The sequence below is a fragment of the Scaptodrosophila lebanonensis genome, unplaced genomic scaffold (genome assembly GCF_003285725.1).
Source record: "Scaptodrosophila lebanonensis strain 11010-0011.00,11010-0021.00 unplaced genomic scaffold, SlebRS2 tig00000024-arrow-pilon, whole genome shotgun sequence".
In the NCBI taxonomy this organism is placed as follows: Eukaryota; Metazoa; Arthropoda; class Insecta; order Diptera; family Drosophilidae; genus Scaptodrosophila; species Scaptodrosophila lebanonensis.
The window spans coordinates 5,161,213-5,173,795 of NW_022060538.1; the positions used below are offsets into that span (position 1 = coordinate 5,161,213).

The 12,583-nt window shown below is 39.7% G+C and overlaps 1 protein-coding gene across 1 annotated transcript in view; it reads right to left on the minus strand.

Moving 5' to 3' along the window:
- Positions 1-12,583, minus strand: part of LOC115620710 — an 85,233-nt gene that overhangs the window by 41,760 nt on the left and 30,890 nt on the right. Inside the window, exon 2 of the mRNA XM_030514085.1 lies at positions 731-863. Within this exon, the coding sequence (XP_030369945.1) occupies positions 731-863 (133 nt within the window). The remainder of the gene's footprint in view (positions 1-730; positions 864-12,583) is intronic.

Genomic DNA, 12,583 nt, shown 5'->3' on the forward strand with positions numbered 1-12,583 from the left:
ATGTATATACCAGTGTACATACGAGTATATTTAACATAACGTAAAATTATCAACATTTAGGGTGCTAGACATCGAAAGATTTTAAACGACTTCATATTTCCAGAAATGATAAAGGCCGCCTAAACATTATAATCTTCGGAAACAAAAGCATTACCTGGCCATCAAAATAATACGACAGTTCATTTAAAATCGTTGGTCCGTTCGACTACGATTTTATGCTACCCGAGGCGTTAATACGAAAGACAGATATTAGATACTATTGTATTTGATTAGATTACTCTTTAGGATTAGGATTTTCTAGCTTATAAGATGCTTTTTATAATTTTTATATATTTCCTATGTCGACGTCAATGTTTGTTGACATAAATAAATAAAAAAAAGAATATACAAATAAATATATAAATATGGTTTTCAACTAGATTTTAATTGTTATTGAAATATCTAATACTGACTCCCGCGAGACTAAGTTGCCGTAAATTTTTATCGACACTATTATAGAATTTCTAGATCAAAAAGAAATTTGAAACTTATTTATAATGTTATTTAAACTTTACATGCAATTTTACTAAGTCTGCGCCATTAGCATCCGTTAGTGATTTATTATAAAGATGTAATATGATAGAGGAAACTGAACAGAGCCAAAAATTCAGAGCTCAGTTCAATAATCACTTTTATTTTCCCATTCTTAAGTCCATATTCAGCCGACCCATTTCCATTGCTACCCACTCACCTGTAAAGCGGTTTGCCTGCGCTCTCACGAAACCAAAGCACCATGTATACGCGATCATCCTTCGCTTCCGGTTCAATGTCGCATGGCAAGGATGCGGTGCGTCCCAGCACGGCCTCCACGGCCACGGTAGAAACTGCAAAAGAAGAGCAAAACAATTTTTATTTGTGTGTTTGATTTGAATTTTTATATAAAATGGTCTCTGAGGTACAATTGTGGTGTCAACGAGCACAACAAAAACAACAACAATACAACCACAGCAACAAGAACAAATGCAGTCTTGGGAAAAAGAAGACTTAAAAGGGGGACAAGTTGTAAATGTCTTGACAGCAGCACGAAAAACTATTGCCAAAGTCATTAACACAATATTAAAATGTCTGTTTTGTATGTGTGTGTGTGTGTGTGTGTGTGTGTGTGTGTGTGTGTGTGTGTGTGTGTGGGCTTTTGCGTGGATGCGTGCGTACGTGTGTGCGTGTGTGTGCAATTACTTGACTTCTGTTTGCCTTCGATTTCTTAAACATCTACAAATGTCAACAAAACGTTGCCTTTTAACTGTCACGATGGTGGTGGCGGTAATGGCGGCGGCAGTAGCGGCGGCAGTGGCGGCGTCGCCGGCAACACGCAAGGCAAACCACACGACAACCGACCTCAAAGCTCAACCTCAAGTGAATTGAGCGCTCGCGCCTGTTGGCCACGCCCAGTGTGCCAACCCAAACCGCAGTAGCCGCCACTTCCATCGCCAGCGTTGATGTTGGCTTCGTCATCGTCATAGTCGTCGCATAATCACAACCAAGTACGTGAGTGGGAATATTAATGCCAAATTGACGACGACGGAAGGACAGGGGGACGGCAGGACAACAGGACAACAGGACGAGAAGGACAATGATGAGAATGACGATGACGTCGACAATGACGGCGACGATGAGGTGGTTGCCCGGCTAGCTCTTCAATTCTACAGCCATGCCTGACTGGCTGCGATTTCATTGCGGCCTCATCTTTTGCATTTAAACTGCCAATTGATGTCAATGAAAATAGATAAATGCTAAGCGCGACGTTTGCTTCAACGCTGAAGTCTGCTCTCAGGTTTGCCGAGCGAGACTGGAGTGGAGATGGAGATGGTGATGGTGATGGTGATGGGGAATGGGTGGGAATGAATAAACGTGAAGCCAATCCCAGTAAATGACAATGGTTACTGAGCTAGATTAAACTTGACTGCATGGCACAATGTGCGCATAGTCTTCTGTCTATGTGAGTATTTGTGTACGAGTATGTGTCTAGTAAAAGTATCTTAATTGCTCATTTGTTTGTCAGTCCATTTGGGACAAGGTCATTCAGTCGAACGCTAGTGGCTGCTTGTATTATCAAGGCTCATATATCGCTGAACAAATGTAAATATTAATTGACATTGAATTGGAAATGGTGCCAACTAATGTGAGAACACGAGTTTTTTCACCTTAGGGGTTCACAAGACATGAAGTGAAATAATTGCGATAGGTCTGAGGATATGATGGTGTTATTGCAGGTCAATTGGCAGTAGTCAAGGGAGCAGCTTCTCCCTTGAGTAGATTCTAGCATTATTTAATGAAAATGTGTGAATGATAAGTATTAAATTGGTTTACATCGATTACAGTGGCTTAATATAAGCTTTACAGTGCACGACTTGGCCCAACGTTCCAAGTGCCGAACTCATCTCTTTGCTCGACACGTCTGTCTTTGACTGCTTGACGTCTTCCTGTTGTCGCTGATCGTCGTATTCTCTCTTCTCTGCCTCTCTTTCTCTCCATTGTTAGTATTCTTGATCTCAATAGCTAAATTAACTTGATTATCAATTAGACTTGAGTTTTTTCTAAGTTTTTTTAAACAGTCAGCTTATCTATGAAACATATTCGTGTTCGAAATTAAAGCAATGAAGAGTAAAACAAGAGTTACTTTAAAGGTATGGAGATTAATAGATATACATTCTATTGATATTTAATGTAATTCTTAAACGAAAACTTCAATACTTCACAAATACTCGTAGCTGTCCTTGACCCACAGAGATATTGTAAAGGCCCCACCAGCAGCTCACCTGTCTTACTCCATCAATAAATGCTCATTAATATGTTTTTCAATGGGACTCCGCAATCATGTTACGCGTAATTTGATTTAAGCTCCAAATAAAACTGATGAAAGCTCAAAGCTCCTTACGCATAATTTCAGTTTACAACGTTGTTTCTTTGTGCCTTTTGTGTGAGAATGTGAGTGTGTGTGTACGAGTATTTGTGTGGCCTCGCCAAATTGTTGACATTTATTTAATATGCACACGTTTTATAGAAAAGCAATTCCCAGCAGTATAATTTATGGCACACTACAAAAATTTGCACACGAAAACGCCTCACAAGCATATACGGATGCACAGACACATGCGAGTAGATACAAACACTCGCGCAGTTCCGCACATATACATATACGGGTACCTAGGTAGATACATAGATAGAGAATGAGTGAGGGAGAGAGTTGGTGTGTAGGCTGTCGCAGAACATGGTAGCAATTTTCGTACGTTTGTAATTCCCATGTAAGATGTCAAATTCTCAAGGAGTAGACAGAACACCCCATCCTCGCCACCATCCTCCTAGTTTTCCCAGCCATGTGCCCATCATCCACTCGCCCAGTAAGTTGCTGGCTGATGTCTTTGGCCCAAAGCAGGCAGCGGCAGCGACTGCGACGGCGACGCCGGCAGCAGCAAATTGACATAATTTGTGATATGTGCGCCACCATCGGCCCCCACATCATCATCCTCTTTGCCTCTGTGCGTGCAAGCGTAAGTGTGTAATGAGTGATTTGCCCGTGAGGCACACCCACATTCATGCCCACATCCATACCAATGCCCTACTTACCCAAACCACCCATCGACTCGCATCGAGCAGCGATCGTTTTAGGGCCCATTGGGAGTTTGGGAAATCCTCCTTTTTTGTTTTGTCTCTGAGAAATTCAGCCAAGCATTTGGCAGGATTTTTCCCAAGCAACAGTTGGTATTCCCTAAATAGTCGTGTGACAAATACGTAGGCATGTCCGGATTTGATTATAAATTTAAGTAAACTTACCAGCCCTAATAAAATAACAAACTTTATTAGGCATAGTTTATTGTAAAGTATTTTCAAAATGTATTCAGTTGCTGCAAAAATTTCTACAAAATATACTGTGAAAATGATGCTTTAATATCAAAGAAGCTTTAAACAAAATTCCATATCTCTCTTTTGAAGATGAATTCATGTATAATGTAATTAAGATAGTTTATCGCTTAGTGAATTCTTATACGATTTTGTTTCAAAACATATGTTATGTAAACTTGTATCGATTTCCCTAGCTGTCTAGTTAGCGTTAAACTTCAACACTGCTCAAATACGCAGAAACCGGATGCTGTCGCTGCACACTTTTAGAAATCTGATGCTGTTTAAGTTTTTTGTTTGCCTGCTCGGCAGTGGTTTATATTATTATTGTGTTTTTTTGGGCTTATAAGCGAGAGATATTAAATATTAGATATTGTTTTTTGATTATCTCTGCATAGATATAGATATTATTTCGTTTGCCGCCACCGGATCAGGCAACATACATATTATATACGTAGTTGTCCATGTGAGAAGCAGTTTATGTGTAAATCTATGCCACACAATTCACACAGCTTAACCCGGAGTGTTGTTGATTGAAATTGCAAGCACCAATCGAATTAAAAATTGTCATCTTCTGAATTGAAAATGCCTTGCGGCTAGATGTGAACATCTGCAGGTTTGAAAGGTCCCGTCACGATCGTTGCACCCACGACATTACTCAGGTAATTATACAAACAGCAATAAAACACATTTCCCATTTAATAACATTTTAAACATGAAATGGGTATGTATATAAATATGTTGAAACATAATATGGCAGATTCTGTCAGCATGCAATGCTCTCATGTATTTGTTACAATGTCGTTTTAATTTTTTACGAGACAATAAACAAAAATGGAATTTTATTTACGCTGCTGGCCTCAGTTTCGTTTGAAATTGCCAACAAGAACAACAACAACAACAACAAGGTAACACATACTTAATGTGCTTTACGCACACGCTACCTTCACGCATACACAGACACAGATACACATATACATTTATACCTACTACGAGTACGCACACATTCTCAGTGGCACGCTCGCACACTTGGGTTATGCACATAGTATTTATTTTTATATAGGTCTATATAAACGAATAAGCTGTGAAACTTATGCAAATTGCATTTCAGTGTCTGCGCCAAAGCAAACTCGGCAGCGACAACAACAACAACAACAAATACAGTAGTAGCATCAGCAGGAGCAGCAGCAGCAGAACACCAGAAATAACAGCAACGCCTTTAAGTATGCAATGCGAACGCGCGGCGAAAGGCAAGCGGCACGAAACTACAACAACAACAACAAGATGAAAATTAAGAAGAAGATGTGATAAAGTAGAGAGAGGCAGTACACCCAACAGCGGCAACAACAACAATAGCAAAAAAGTTGTAGAAAATGCGCATAATGAAACCCATTGCGATGGCAAGCTGCAGCTTTTTAGCTTGTGCTTGTGCTTGCGCCTTCCTCTGTGCTTGCCTTTCTACTTTCCATGGCTGCTATACATACATCTTCTTTCTTTTCAACGCCACCGCCAATGGTGGTGTTTTGTTGTTGTTGTTTTTGTTATTTAAGTTTTTGTTGTTATGTGCACAAAGTTTTTCTTCTCGTTTCACGCTACGCCGCGATGACGATGAGCACGATGACGATGTGCCTGAGTTTGAGGTTGCTGATGAGGATGGAGACGAGGACGAGGCTGTGGATGAGGAGGAGCATGCGAATGAGTCTCTCAGTCCTGAGCATGGTAATTTGTGCATACAGTGCACAACAACACCAACAAAAACAGAAACAACAACAACAGCAACGCAATAAAGAGTCGACTGCGAATGTGTGTGTGTGAGTGTGTGTGTGTGTGCGTAACTGTAGACACTTGTAAAAATAGTGTGTGAAAATATAGCAGCTACTGCTCTAGCTAGGACATCCTAGTCGACCCTGGCCAACGGCAGCAGCCCGCAACAACAAAAATACCACGATGACGACACCAAAGGCAAAGCAGGTCACGTGTAGTATAAACGTGCCAGCGCGGTGATGGCTGGTAGGTTGTTGCTGTACTTGTCGCATTGTTTTTGTTGTCTTGAGTGTACAAATTTTCTTAAAATAAATACGTATGTACGCGAGTTTCAACCTCTAAAGAGGGTTGGGCTAATAAGTTAGTAGTTTAGGCAGCATCCCAAGCAATATAAGAAATTAAATTTGGAAATGTTCAAGATGGTTAAAGATAAAACTGAAAATGAAATTAAAAGGGTTGTTTCATCGGAAAACAAACTTAAAATTAAAATTCTTTTAGTTTGGAGCTGCACAAGACAAATATTACAGATTTTTCTCAAAATTTCAACAAGTCTTTCTGCATTTGGTTGAGCAATAAAATAGCTGAAGGAAGTGTTGAATGATGAATTCTAGGGATGATGTAGTATAGTTTCATATAAATAAATAGATGGCAGCTCAAACCACTAGTGTTATGGAGGGGCTACAATTTGCAAATTATTTAGTATTGAACAGGTGATAGAAAAATGTTTGCCAAGTTGGTATAATGGTGGCACAAATTAAATATTGCGGGGTACGCCCATTAATTTGTGAAAGTAATCAGTAAATGAATATATATTAATATAATTAATGAATAAATCGACCAATAAACAATTGAATACACTTTCAGAAGATCAACGGAGGATTCACAGGGAAGTAGGACTACAACCACAATCAGCATCTATAACAATCCGTTTATAATTAAAAAAAATAGAAATAAAGGTTGTATATTTTGATAAAACCCATTTTCCATTTCGACTAAAATAAAATTGTTGTGGGCTATAAAGTGAGGTTTTGAAATCAAAACAAACTTATCAGTCTACCCTCCTGCATACGAATAAGTGCGTCTGCGAGGGTGTGTGTGTGCGTGTGTGTGTAATTGAGATGAAAGGTAATGGTTGTGCCATACTTGTGCATACTTTTCATTGCCCGAAATCGCATGCTAACAAAACTGCAGACAATGCTAACAAACCAACGAGCACACACACACACACACTCACTCGCATAGAGACATACGTGTGCTAACACACACACATATGTGCATGCCGTCGCATTATGTGCGAAAGTGAATGCCACAAAGCGCATTGTTGTTGCTTTCGTTGGGCTGTGCAGTTGTTGTCGTTCTTTTTCTTGTTGCTGCTGTTGTTGGTGTTGTTGTTTTAACGCCTAAGTGGCACAAGGTAAAGTCGATGCCGTTGCTTTTTGCCTGGCCGTAGGTGCTGCTGGCACGCCCACTCGCACACATACACACGTGGGTTTGGTGCACTATTTGCACTAATTTAGTTGAAAAACAAACAACGTCCTTTGTTCAATTTTCGCCTTTAGATTGGAGCAAAGCACACTTAGCGGGACTCAGTGAGAGAAGAGGCGAAAGAGAGGGAGAGAGAGCGAAAGTGACTGCGAGATACTTAGCCGCTGGGTGTGCTGCTGCTGCCGCCGCAGCAACAACAACATCCACATCATACTTTGTATTCACAACAACAGTAGCCAAAAGCATTAACAGCACAAGTGTTAACCCATTTTTCGGGGCGAAGCTTCTTTAAATAGTGTGCCTAATTAGCATTTTGGGCCGAACAACTTTCTCAAATTAAATTCTTTATAAGCTGCAATTAGGCAAAAAATAAAAGTCACTGTTGTCCATGCATCCAAGCCAACATTGTCGGCCCAATTAGCTGCCAAACAATATGCCAAGAAATGTCTATGGACAAATATCAAAATAGTACTATAGGCCACAAAACAATAGCAGTTGGAGTAGAAGGGCAGAACAATTGCCCCAAAATCAACAAATTCAAATTCAATTTGGGGGCATAATAAATATGCCAGGCAACTGTCATGTCTGACGATAACTAAAACAAAAGTAACATAACAGAAACAGTCTGAACAATAAAACGATAAAACAAAATAGCACAACAAAGTCATAGAAAATGTCAGCGCTAACAAACAGCAAACTGCTAATATTACGATGAAGAAAAAACCCTGTCAAGACAATGACAAAACAAACACGCTCACCCATACACACAATATATAAATATATATGCAATACACATAGCTACATTATTATTGACCTTCAATAGGTCTTTCAGCCAAGACGACATAGACATCGCCATCGACGACAAGGACAGCAACGACGATAGGACAAAAGTTATTGATCTGCTTTTGCCAGAGCGCACAACTTAAGAAAAATCAATACCTACAAGTATAGCTAAAGCCATTGGAGTGGTAGGTAAATGGTAGTTCATATTTAAAGCCGGGACTGCCTTAAAGCGTAAACATTTCACACCTTGGGGCTGTGTCGATGCAAGCATCCTCTTTCTATAAGCTAAGGGCACAAAAGGATGCCGAATAAAAGTCAGAGCTGAAGCTTCATATTACTTTGAAATCATGCCTGCCTGATGACTCTTGGCTTCAACATCTTTCGTTACTTCACCACATTACACTTCACACACACACACAAAAATACACATACATATAGGTGTTTTGTATACGAATACATTGCATGCCCACATGATGCTCTGTGTGCAGTTTGGTGCCTGCACCTTGGCCAGAAATTACATCAATTACAACGACTTGTCCGCATCTAAGCTGCTGCCCGCTGACCGAAAAAGTAAGAATAACGAGCTCACCGACTCGAAAACATTGAGACCTTGCGGCATTTACAATGTATATATGTATATACGTACGCAGCACATACACGCATACATATACATTCTTGTCCATTTGACCCCTGGTGTGGCTGTGAAGTGCATTGGTCATCACGTGTGGCCATGTGTCTGCATTTGAGTGCACTTTGGTCAGCAATTATTTTACGTTGAGGTCGCGTTAGAGGTGCGCGCCAATGTGCCGCAACTTTGTTGCCAAGCTGCACGTATTATGGATCCCGCTGCAAGCCCTCCGCCATTTTGGCTGCCATCTAGAAAGAATGGTCCGTGTCGAACCTCAGGACATGCCAGTTTTTAAGAAAAGGCAGAAAGAAATAAGAAAATTGTGAATGGCTTGAGTTAAGGCTTTGGGATACGCTTTACATTTTCGAGACCAGCTGCGCTACACTTATTGGTGATGTACTTACTTTTTGCATGAACAAACCACCACATTTATTATTTCAAAATCCAAAAACTAAATCAAATCCCAAAATAATTGCGTGAGAACAGCATAATAGCATATTTATTAAGTCTATATTTACGATTAAAGTACTTTTTTAAAGTTCGCAATTTTGATTGCTTTTTAGCAGGTTGGCTGTAGCATTTAATACTTTGAAGACTTTTGTCATCCCCTTGACAATATTGCTTAAATGGCTATTTTTTGGTTTATCCAACGATTTTACGAATTGTTGGAAACATGGTAGAGAAAATTTGTATATTCTTCATCTTTAGCACTGATTTTCAGCCAAACAACATAGTTCATCAATAGACCGGGGGATTCATTTGTCCATATTATATAATATCGGGAAATGATATTAGGTAGCTCTGCCACGCCGCTTACCAGTTTCAGAAATGGATACAAAATAAATATACCCTTACTCTATCGCATGGAGGATACGCAGAGAAAAGGCAGCAGCCAAAACATAAAATGGCATGTTTGTTGCTGTTGCCATTGCCATTGCACCTAATGGTAGTTTCGCACAAATGGGATCGAAGAGCAGGAACAGCAGTCGATGTGCGACAGTCGGCATCTGGTAGTTGGCAGTCGGTAGTCGGCAGCATATTGAAGTGCAGTTCAGTTCGACTGAATCGACGGCAGTGGTGGTGGCAGCAGCGCCAGCATTTTGCAGCCGCATTGTCATGTCAACCGATAAATTCACACATACGTGCGCGCACTCGCATTCACAAACCCACACAAACACACATACCGAGACCAACAAACAATTGGCACCTTTGGCAATCTTTTTTGGCCATTCTGCGCCACCAAAGTTCAATTCAACTTGGAGTCGGAGTTCGAGTTCAGTGTCCTTCTGTTTGTGTGTGCTGCCGACCGTTAGTTATGGCCAGCGGATGGACGGCACGGGTCACATACGTTACGTTTCCGCTGCTTGATTCTCGCTCGACGGCCACTTGACGTCTATGGAATCAAACGAGCAATATGTGCCATTAGGCACTCGAGGCTATAAGTACAAAGACGACGCGTCGCCCAATGCCATGGGTGGTCGGGTCTTTTGGCAGTTGGTCTCTTTGGCTATTTGGCAGTTTGGCTATTTGGTGGGCGGGATGCGTCAAAGTTCGCGTGTTTATGCTAATTGACAGTATGAGTGCAGTATAAGTTCATACGCTATTCGCATGAACAGTATGTCAAAATTGCCGACTGCATAAGCCGAGGACACCCAATTATATATTAGCTCGCGATATAGCGTGCTTTTAGGAGCTGCCTATAATTTTAGGTGCGGACAAAAGTGCTTGCTAAGCTAAATTTAATGCACAAGTAAAAACGGTTTACATCCATTAAAAAGCTTTACATCAATCTCACATTTCTTTATTTATTCGAATGCATTGAAAATTCCCAAAACATGTACTGGGATTATATATTTTATTGAATCAAAAAATAGTATTCTATTAAAAGCTTGATTTAATTTCACTTTAATAATAAACCAATATATGAAACGCATGAAACGTTTGAAGAAATAGGTATTGTAATTGGTAATTATTTCTTTTTTATTAACTCTTTTGTTATTTGTCCAAGATACAATTTCTCGTGCTTCTGTTCGTGTACGTTTTTTTTCGAAACTATACTGAACGATCGACAAATATCAGAGGAGCGTTTAAATACATCAGAAATAAAAGCTTAACAACGTTCAACTTTTTCAAAAGGGTTTCTGAAAGGAAAAGTAGCATAATTGCCTTTTTGTGGTGCGGGCATCGAACATCGAACAGTAGTTGCAATTTACTTTACTTTATTTGACTTTAAAACAGGGGAATGGCCAAAAAACGTTGTCATTACTTATAAAAATGTGTGCACTGCTGCTAAAAGATCAGCCACAACCTAAAAAACAGCTACAAAAGGCTGACTTTTTGGTATTGATAGCGGTGGTAGCTGATATCTTCCTAGAATAACTGTACGGTTGGTGGGCGATTATCGATTTCCACTGTCTGAAGTCAAGACAAAAAATTTTTCAAGTACAAAAAACATAGTGTTTTTTTTAAATACTCACGAATATTTATGCTTTTTGATGCAGGATTGTAAATCTCGTAATTTTGTACAACTTTTTCGTTATGAAAACCATTTGGATAGGTCAAACAGATATTTTCTGATTTATTGCAACACATTTTTACGCGATTTCCGGATAGTCATGTCGGCGATTAAACACGAACACAACTTCACAACCTTAATTATTTTGTTTGGTTGTCAATAAAGAAAAAAATGAAATCTTTTTTCCCAGCGGGCGGCGTAAAAATCAACAAACGTGTGCCCGCTGATGCGCGCTAATTGCATGCACAAACACACACTCACATATAAACATTTGAACAGCGACAGTCCCCCATGCAGCAATGTCATTGTATTGGTGTGCACAGTCAAATGTTTGGTCAAGTTAATCAATTTTAATTGCTGAACCTGCATCGAAAAATGTAATATATATTTATATATATATAGATACATATGTGAGTATATATGTGTGTGGGTGTGTGTAGCCAAACCACATTGAATGTGTTGCATTGTAACATTTTGCCACAAAGAATGAGGCAAAAAACTATTGCATACTTATATGCGCATAAAGTTTTTACTGCCTGCCAAACATTTGGCAAAGATTTTGCAAAGCTCTGCGATTTGCCGACAGTTAGACAGCGTAAAACTTTGTTACCACATGTGTGTGTGTGTGTGGGTGTGTGTGTGTGTGTGTGTGTGTGGGTGGGGGCTGTTGAGTTTGTGCATTTATGTATGTGTGCGGTTGCAATGGAATTTGCAATTATTATTGCCGCTTAGCACAAATTCCTTGCATTCCATTGCATACTATGAAAGTAACAACTAGTCGCAACTATTGTCAAGAGTTTTTAGAAGCTCGCACATACGTACAATGAGAAATGCATTCGCACACATTCACATACACACACATATGGACATTTCAACACCCACATTGCCTAGCAATGAATGACAAAAATGAATTTTAATATAGTTGCGCAAATATTTGCATATTGTGAGGCGCTAAAAACTTTCATTGACAAAGTTTTCTGCTAGCGAACAATAAACCAATTTTATGCATTGTGAATTTTATTGCAATTACTTTCTTTGTTGTTGCTGTTGTTGTTGTTGACTGGAATTTCGATTTTAATGTTATGTCATGCCATATGCGGCCCGCAGAAATTTAACAATTGATGCGGGTCGAAATCTAATTAGCTTTTTGCCAGGAACTAAAAAGTCAATATTATTTGTTTGTAAAGCCATGACAAACATTTGTTTTGCACTTTGGTCGCAATATTCGCATCCGGATTCGCGAAACCTCCCTCCACACTCCAACACCCGCATTCGCTCTTGAACAACTTTAAGCTTTCTTAGGAAAATCAATTTGTCTGCCCACGCAGCGCATAATAACTTTAAACTGTTTTAAAACATAGCACGAAAAATTTCATTACCACCTTTCCTGGGGCCCAACCAAGCGACCAGGCGACCAACTGAAATAGCGACCGACCAACCTTTTTGATTATTATGCGCGCCAGCTAACAAATAACGTCGCGCTGAAGCACTTAAAACCTAATTAAATTTGCATTACAATTTTTTTCCGTTGT